The sequence below is a fragment of the Leptidea sinapis genome, chromosome 4 (assembly GCF_905404315.1).
Source record: "Leptidea sinapis chromosome 4, ilLepSina1.1, whole genome shotgun sequence".
Classification (NCBI taxonomy): domain Eukaryota; kingdom Metazoa; phylum Arthropoda; class Insecta; order Lepidoptera; family Pieridae; genus Leptidea; species Leptidea sinapis.
This window is the reverse complement of record NC_066268.1, coordinates 4558268-4567817: the sequence shown is the minus strand read 5'-3', so window position 1 is coordinate 4567817 and position 9550 is coordinate 4558268. Positions and strand designations below refer to the sequence as shown.

Below are 9550 nucleotides of genomic sequence, written 5' to 3'. Positions count from 1 at the left end.
AAAGAAGTATAACTTTTTGCGTGCATCAGGTAGATATTTTTTTCCAATTTTTTTTGCCCCAAACTAGGCATAGCCTGTACTATGGGTACAAGACAACGATATATTTAATACAATATACTTACTTCAACATACATATAAACATCCATGAATCAATAATTGCACCTACCGGGACCTCTAGCTTAGTAGTCAGGGTCACTAACCATTCGGCTATATGGGTCGTCGAAATATTGTTGTCAGACTGAAAATTTTTGTGAATTATTTAATGTTTAATAAATATAATATTTATTGAATTGAGAGTTATTTTGCGGCATCTATATTTCGATAATTATTTAAATGAGTTAATTAATTTAGCGTATATTAAGTAAAGTTTTGCTGATGTATACCAAAATGCATCAAACACACGGTAACTCACAGGTTAAATACGTCCTCCACCGAACAATCAGCACTCGCTCAACTGTTAGCTGCAGGACCGGGTCACCTATAAACACGAAACCAATCCGACACGTGTTTGGATTCACCCAACTCTGGAACGAGTGCCAATGTACCAATAGGTACCCACTAAGTGGAATGAACACTAAAGATATTGTTGATACAAGTGATATTGGTCACCAAGGAAAAAGTGGGCCTCAGTGCACCACAGTGGTGAAACTTGAGTTGTTCCTGAATACTATGCAACGTGGATCCCGAACTTGTACTCCTGCGTAAAGATCAGCTTGGAATATAAATGCTCAAATTCCGCTAAAATGCACCTATTACTATTGTATTCTTCCTACTATGGATTCTGTGGAAGGCTTTTAGGAAAAGACTAATGCACTCTGGCTGATAATAGTGTGGTTAGTGAAAATATTCAATACACTAACACTCAAATAAAACTCAAAACAAAATTTTGGTAACGATGCGGGACTCGAACCCGCGACCTATCACGTTCCGTGCGAGCGCTGTTCCAACGGAGCCAACCGTATCGTCATAAAAACTTGTATGCTTTGTTTAACTTTCAGGTTGTGGCTTTATCTACAGGATCTACTTTACAGTTGATAACCTGCTCAACCCCAATATTTGCATATTAGGGAATTGACTTGAGATGTCGCTCTTGCAAATCTATAAAAAAATTACGTTTAAAAAAGCATTTCAAAAACTGAAAAGTATCAAATAACTAAAAATTTTATTTAATACACCTCTTATGCAAACCTTTACCTTTAATATTAATAAAATACTATTAAGTATTTGTATGTGCTACATATTCCTAGCTTTGAAGTCGGAGCCAAGCCAAATGTAATAGTAGGTACCTACACTGGCCACGGCCCACGCGTGACGTTGAGCGGGATAGCTTCGTCTAGAGTAAAACAACATAAGTGGAAAGATACGCATGGCCAGACAACCTTAATAATTACAGTAAGTAAGCTGTTTATAATATCAGGTTCTATTTTGTTTAAATTAATGATGAAATTAATGTGGGGCACGTATATTACTGGCAGCGATGTATAATTTGCGAAATCATTTTGGTGTTTTCGTAACCTCTTAGTCCTGGCACGTAACAAAATATTGTCAGGATATTTCCTAATATGTGGTCGCTAACTATGAGCCTTATGGGAATGCTATAATCTGGTCGATACGATCTGGTCAAGATCACCGGAACACATGCAGTGAAGGACTGATCGTCGTAGAAATCTTTGGGGGAGACCTTTGTCCAGCAGTGCACGTCTTCCGGTTGATGATGGTTACCCCAATAAAACAATAGATTTAAGGTATAAAAATGTATTTTATTTTTTTACAAAAATATCTTCAGTCGATATAAAATAGTGAAAACAGTCATTAGTGGTTTTTATAAATATATTTACTTGTAAAAGTTAATCGAAAGTTCCAATTGCTTGCTTAAATTTTATTTGAGAAAAAGTATTAATTACATACTTAATCTATGTTAATTATTAATAAATTAATTTACACAATAACATATTTTATTATTTACCTATTCTTAGATAAATTAAGAACGTATCTACTTTTTAAAAAGCCATAAATTAATGTTGACACGAAACTGCTTAATCTAGAAATTAAATATTAATATTAAAATATGATTAAATTGAATAAAAAAACATAACAATGAAAACAGCACCAATAAATAGTTAATGTTCATCTCTTATTTTCACTAATAATAATAATAATAGAACTTCATAAATATTTCTTATAATAATCTTTATATATATAATTCTTGTGTGCGTGTGTATGTCACTGAACTCCTCCTAGACGGCTGGACCGATTTTATTGAAACTTTCTGTGTGTCTTCAGGTGGATTCGAGAATGGTTTAGATTCACAATTGAACTACCTCCTGAACGGCTGGACCGATTTTGATGAGATTTTTGTGTGTTCCAGTGAATTTGAGATTGATGTGTGTCTTCGGGTGGATTCAAGAATGGTTTAGATTCCCAATTAAACTACCTCCTAAACGGCTGGACAGATTTTGATGACTTTTTGTTTGTTTCAGTGAATTTGAGATTGGTTAAGATTCTCAATTACGTCCATATAATATAATTCTCCTGCTCATGTGTATGTTAGTGAACTCCTCCTAACGGCTGGACAGATTTTTCAAAATTAAGACGTGTGTACAGGACAACGTCTGTTGGGTCCACTAGTATATTTATAAAAATCTCTTAAGCGATTTTTATCAGGTCTTATCCCATTGCCTTACAATATACAACTGACCGTCAGCCTAACGAAACTCTAAGAAAAAAGCGATTCACTCGATTGTATGAAACGTGCAGTCATCAAAATAATTGCCTTTTATGCATTGTAAATCTAAACAATCTAAATTGTTTAAAAAACTTTTGCGCTTTCAAACTTGGCCGGATTATAAGTCGTCCCCAATCGCCATACTGTAATTACTACTATTTCAAACTTATGTCAAATCTCTGCACGTTTCATACTAAACTAAATTTCAATATTTACTGAGGCAGTCTCGCCTCCTGATTACGTAGTATTTACATCCTCTTCGGTGAACGCCAACAAGTGTCAAAAAACATATAAATTAGAATAACCTATTGTATATACAACCCGACAGCCCGGTAATATGTTACATATTTTGATTTAATATTGAAAATACTAAGGAGCTAATGTCAAGCTTGGCTGACTGTTTACGACTTGACAACCAAAATCGGTTACACTAACAAAAGATTCACTTATGTTTGTATCTCCATTAGACATCAACTTCTCTCACTCACGCTTTGTTAGTATATATACTAGTATATTGTAAGTCCATTGTCTTATCTACACATAAATACAGAATATATAAATGTCTTAGATAATTTATACGTCTAGATAGTCTCTTGCTGTAAGACAACCGATAAAAACAAGCCATGAATATCATTTAAGTGTGACAAGCTACGTGTTACACTCGCTATTTGTATGTCACTTTGTGTTAATGTGCGTGCACTGCTCAAAATAGAGGTTAACAGTCAACCTCAATTTTGTTAGACGTATAAATGATCTAAGATAAATATTTACTAATAGCGCTACTCTACTGAGGAGTAATAAATTATGCTAGTTCTTAAGTATTGAACAAGAATAACAACTATTAAAAACAACTGAATTCTCTTAATCTTAATATTTAAAAAATATCCAGGCAACATTAATTATTAATCATTATTGTCATTAAAAAAGTCTTTAGAAAGATCAACTTGGACTTGAATATAAATGAAACTAAATTTAACTAAAATACACCTCAATACCTCAGTTCCAAAGAGTCACAATTCAGAAAATAGTTCCAAAAGAAAACAATTCATAATTTGTGACCCCTCCCACGTTCTCGTCACAGCTGGTCACATTTGTGTGTTCATTTTATACGTGCAAATTTAGTAGGTTACATACATTATCTGTAGAAAGAAACGCGTGTTGCCTTGTTGAATCAGTACAGAAATGAAGGAATATTGGATCGAATTGTGAAGTGTGATGAAAAGTGGTCTCTTTACGATGCGGTTGATGCGGTAACTGTGTGGTGGTCTCAGCATGGTGTTATTCACTATAGCTTTCTCCGATCTGGTCAAGCAATAACGGCAGATGTCAACTGTGCCGAACTCCGAACAATGATAGCAAAACTATCAGTGAAACAGTCCAGACAGAATCGATCTTCCCATTATTGCTCCATGGTAACGCGAGACCTCATACAGCACGAGAAACCGATTTAACTCTACAGGAACTGCAATTAGAAACCATTCGTCACCTTCTGTATTAGACAAACCTTGCTCCAACGGACTACCATTTTTTTCGTCATTTGGACAATTTTCTAGGTGATAAAAAGTATTCTTCTCAGAAGGCAGTACAAAATGCTTTCACACAGTTTGTCGAATCTAGAACACCACAGTTTATCGCAAAGGCATATATGACCTTGGATTGTACTAGGTGGCAGCAATGTATAGGTAGAAATGGTAAATATTTTGATTAAACTTGTTACATTAAAAAAACGAATATCAATTTTTCAGTACAAATCGGCAATTTCATACTTTAACCCCTAATATAATTATATACATATATATCTTGGAGATTTATTTGGATATAAAATCGGGCGTCACGGTGTTGGTATCCACCATGTTGTTTTAAGTCGATCAGTGCGCACAACCGGCGCGGGCGCTAGCTTGAAGACGACTGCGACTTCTCAATGAGCGCTCTACTGATGGACAGTAATCGCTAACTTCAATCACGTCACCGACAGTGACGTACACAGTGACAACGTCAAACACAATTTGAAAGATGACGTTCGCCATCAGTTCAGCCCAATACACAGAGTACAATATAATCATACAGGCCATATTACTTTTATATTCTAATTCTCCGACATATATATAGTTTCTGCGTTCAAATTTTTCACAAAATAGAAAATAAATGAAGGTAACAAAGACAGGCATTTTGAAACAACTCCTTTGATTAAATGATAGTGTCCGTGTACCATTAACTATGTGAGCGATAGATTCCACGCTACGCTACTTTGTAATGTATTTTTTACATTATATGTATATACAATATTATCAGGCCAATAGGTAACATCTAGTTTGGATATGCTCTTACAAGACCTTATGTTTTGTATAATGTAGTAAATGACGCTAAGCAAGTAGATATAATAATGAATTAAGTATCTAATAACACAGTTTTCGTTGTTTGTTGCCTCCCGCCTGAGTCCGACGGAGAGTTGAAGACTTGTTAAAAATTGTAAATATTTTGTATCAAAAAATTTGAAAAGTATAAGAATAAAGTGTTAATATCACTAAGTACTTATATTAATTAATAATTTACGTAATTACATTTGTATACGCCCTTAATAGTCTAACAGCATGTATATTTATTTCAGATAAAAAATAAAACATGGTTCAATTTCAGTACCAATCACTACATACTAAAAATTAGAAAACAAATCTCTAAGTTTAGTCTATTTAATGACACACTGGCTAAATTGTGGTGCCAGACATGGTAGATTTGCAAACCATGCGTCACTCGAACGGTCCGCTCAGTTGATAAGAGCACTCGAATGGAACCCTGTGGAATCCCGCATAGTTCATAAATTTTGGTTACAAATTTAATTTGTATAATCCTGGGATATTTCATTAAGACTTTAAGACAGATCTCGGGGATGGCAACAGAGGCGGGCGCAGAACACAAATATAATTTTCTGATCCCTTGAGAAAAGTCGCCTATCTTTAGTTTCTTAGTAAAAGACTCCTGGAACGTGAGGAGTGCGCGAGGGGCTGTCGTCAACATTTACTTGCAGTGCCGCTCAGGATTCTTGAAAACCCCAAAAATTCTGAACGGCACTACAACTGCGCTCGTCACCTTGAGACATAAGATGTTAAGTCTCATTTGCCCAGTAATTTCACCAGCTACCACTAGTAATGTTTTAACATTATTTCATCACGCCAGTAATAGGCGCCGTTGTGCGAACCCCATAATCCAGCCGGCATCCTGTGCAAAGAAGACTCTTACGACACCTATGGGCCTCGAACTTCCCTATTAGTTTCATGCCCCGGGGAAGCACAGGGATACTATCCCCAACTTTATTTATATTTCTGTTCCCAGATGTCATTGAGTCAATAATAAATCTTAACTGAAATATTTGGCAGGAAACTCGAGCGCGTCCAACCGTTTAAACACCTCTAACATGGTAGGTCTCTCTTTCTTCAGGTATTTGGTGCAATGAATTCCAATCGTGATGAATTCCCGACATAAATGTGGGTTAGAATTCGGTGTTCCTCGAAGTATAGGGTCTTCCAACAACGCTGCAACCATAAAAAATGTTTTACAGTTCTAAAGATTCAAGTTTATTAACACATTTAAGAGATAATTATCTGAAATTAAATTTATTAACAATGCGGGACTCTTACCCGTGACCTCTCCCGAGAGGTCGCAGGTTCGAGTCCCGCATCGTTCATAAATATTGTCTTCAAATTTAATTTGTGTAATAAACGTTCTGTCGGGGATACGTAATGTAGATGAAGCCACAACCTGAGAGTTGAACAAGACATAACAAGATTAACGAAGCATGTGTCACTCGAACGGCTTTTGGCGTCAGTTGGTAAGAGCGCTCGGACGGAACCCGAGAGGTCGCGGGTTCGAGTATCGCATCTTTCATAAATTTTGGTTACAAATTTCATTTGTGTATTTATGTATTTAGAAAGGTTATAATATATATTACATATACATACATATATACAGACAGTTATACATGGAAACGTGTTATCAAACAAGAAACATTTTTTTAAGTATGTGGAAATATAATTATTCATTTCTTTTGATTGCTAAATTTGCAATAAAATGGCTTTGAAATAAATTAAAATTAACAAAATTTTGAATCTTTAAAAATATTATCAATAAATCCATTCATCTCATTAAGGGTATGTTCCGATATGCACTGCGAGCACTGCACAGTGCTATCACTGTAGAAAAATTCGTTCCGTTATGGACTGCCAGTATACTGCCGCAGTACCCTAGGGAAATATATGACGTCATAAATCGCCGCCATATTCTACTGTGAGCACTGGCGTTTTCGAGGTAAGGTACTCGCAGTAAGTACTTTGATCACGTGATCAGCCAAAATCACTCGAGTGCCTAAAATATTAATTAAAATATTTTTAATTTGACAGTACTCAAAACAAAAGTTTTTTTAATGAACTAGAACACTTTAACACACTCATTTGAATGCTGCTTCAAAAAATGCGGCTGACAGTATACGTTTAAAATAGTAACCAATATAACTGGCTATAAAGGAACGGCTTCACAGTATACTAAATTGGCGTCACACTGTACAGTGGTCGCAGTGCATATCGGAACATACCCTAAAATGAACACTTTTCCCGTCGATTCTTTACATAGCTTTTCTATTGAACCTTACGTTAGTGCAGTAAGGATTAATTTGCATAACAGATGTTTATATTGTAACAGTTTTAAGGGTTACTATACTAAGGCCAACGAGACAAGATAAATAATGTAAACAAACGGACCGCTACTGAGTTACATTGCGGTAGTGAACAACTGTTGCCACTGTCCCTATCACTCGTACGCAGTAATGGCGTCAGTTGGTCGAGAACAGCTAAAGCAGTTAGTACAGCAGCTGTCAACATTTGGTCCGTCAAAGTCAAATAAACTTTATTCAGTTAGGCTTAAACTAAGCGCATTTCAATCGATACTGCAAATACTTCCGTTAAATGACTGAATTTACCATATGTTCTTATATAGTTGAGCTCGTGAGAAGAACATACAAGAAACTCAACGGCCACTCTATTCAATCAAATACGAGTATTTTACAATGGCTGTAATATACATGACAAATTAGTTTGTAAAGTGCTGCGCATCCAATATATGAGTGGTGTTTAAATAATATAAAGTTTAATAATATTAGTTTTGCAATTCTTTTAAATATATATAAAAATACGAAATAATAATTATGTATGTATTGTAATTTAATTCAATTAAATTGTGAGTTAATTTTTAATTTATGATATAATCGCGATTAAATTTTTTAAACATATAAATTTTACTCTTTAATGTACTTATTTGTAACTATAACTGAAGTAGTACTCAACTTGTATTTTGTCTATATTATTTTGTATGTATTAGTGTAAAGTTTGTTGGTGCAATAAATACTTAATAATTATATTTTTCGAAAGTGAAAAAATTGTTTCGAACCCCTGGAACTTTGTTTATATTCTTTATATCCTCTCGTTGGCCTTACTATACAAGGTGAAACTAAATGGGTATACTATGCTTTGAACCAGACATTCCTTAGGTCATCTGTAATGACTATGTGAAGTCAGAAATGAATTAGGATTATAATTTAATACAATATTTAAAGTGCTAAGTTTTCGCAAAAACTATGATTCCCTCAACCCTACTCAGCTGTTTTTTTGAACTCTCTTTGACCTTAAACAGATGAAAAACGTAGATGTGACATAATATCAGATAATAGTACAATGCCTACGATTCATTGCAGCTGTGAAGCAATTTGTGTTCTCATTTTGCCATGAAAACAAAGTTATTTTGTATGTGCATTTGCTTTAGCTGACATTGAAAATACTTCTAAATTTGTATTTACTGTATTTACTTGTAATTACTTATGTATTACCCAATAAAGATTTTTTTAATCCTAATCTTATTATGAAACTATGTTATGTTAGTATTTACTCTGATTTCCGCGAGTGTTACAAATTTAAATAAAACACGTTTAAAAGATAAAAACTAGTGTAATTGTAACTGTGTTTTTACATTTAGTGTTTTTTTTTTTAAATATGTTAGGTTGAAAAGATCGGCCTGTCTGCATTAATACTCTTTGAATTGTGCTTTGAAACACGATATTTACTGCTCTGTGTGTGTGTGTAAATGTATATTCTAAAGGCTACACACTGCACCATTTTTAATTCAAGATTTGTTTATTATGTTCGAAATTAAATGAGTTCACATTTTTGATAAGTTATTACGTAAGCACTTCAATGTAGAATTATTTGAAGTTTTCTTCAAGTTACATTGAAAATAATGCCAAATTTGTAATTGTAGATTATGGGTACCACAACGGCACCTTTTTCTGCCGTGAAGCAAAAATGTGTAAGCATTATTATAGTTTGGTCTGAATGGCACTGTAGCTGTTCTTATTACTGGGCAAATGAGTCTTGACATTTTAATTCAAAAATGTTTTACCCAATAAATATAATTCTAATAGACTCCTATTAAGAAATTGTTCTTCACGGATTTTTTTTTGTCAAATATGGATATCTTTGACCATTCTCGTATTAATAATATGTACTCCATTCCCGGACCGGGTTTGTACCCGGCCTGGGTATGGAATGGGGCATTTATTGAGTTTTTCGTAGGAAATTTCTCACTAGCAGCCCATAGTTCAGAAATGTAGATGCGCGCCCCCTATTACGTGGGAATTAAACATAGTGAAACGTGGGTGGAAAAAATACACCTCTAACCCTTCAGGAATACAGACGTGAAACTGTGTAATGTTATGTAATTTCTTATTTTTTTTATTTGTTTCAATAACAGGAAGTAAAAAATGAATGAATAATAACATAGACA

At 34.3% G+C, this 9550-nt stretch overlaps 1 protein-coding gene across 3 annotated transcripts in view; it reads right to left on the bottom strand.

Moving 5' to 3' along the window:
• Positions 1–1770: 1770 nt before the first annotated feature.
• The window catches only part of LOC126979740 (serine/threonine-protein kinase pelle), a 30660-nt gene continuing 22880 nt past the window's right edge, over positions 1771–9550 (bottom strand). For all 3 annotated transcript variants that reach the window (XM_050829245.1, XM_050829246.1, XM_050829247.1), the window contains one exon: positions 1771–6255. In XM_050829245.1, the coding sequence (XP_050685202.1) occupies positions 6080–6255 (176 nt within the window). In that variant the 3' untranslated portion in view covers positions 1771–6079. The remainder of the gene's footprint in view (positions 6256–9550) is intronic.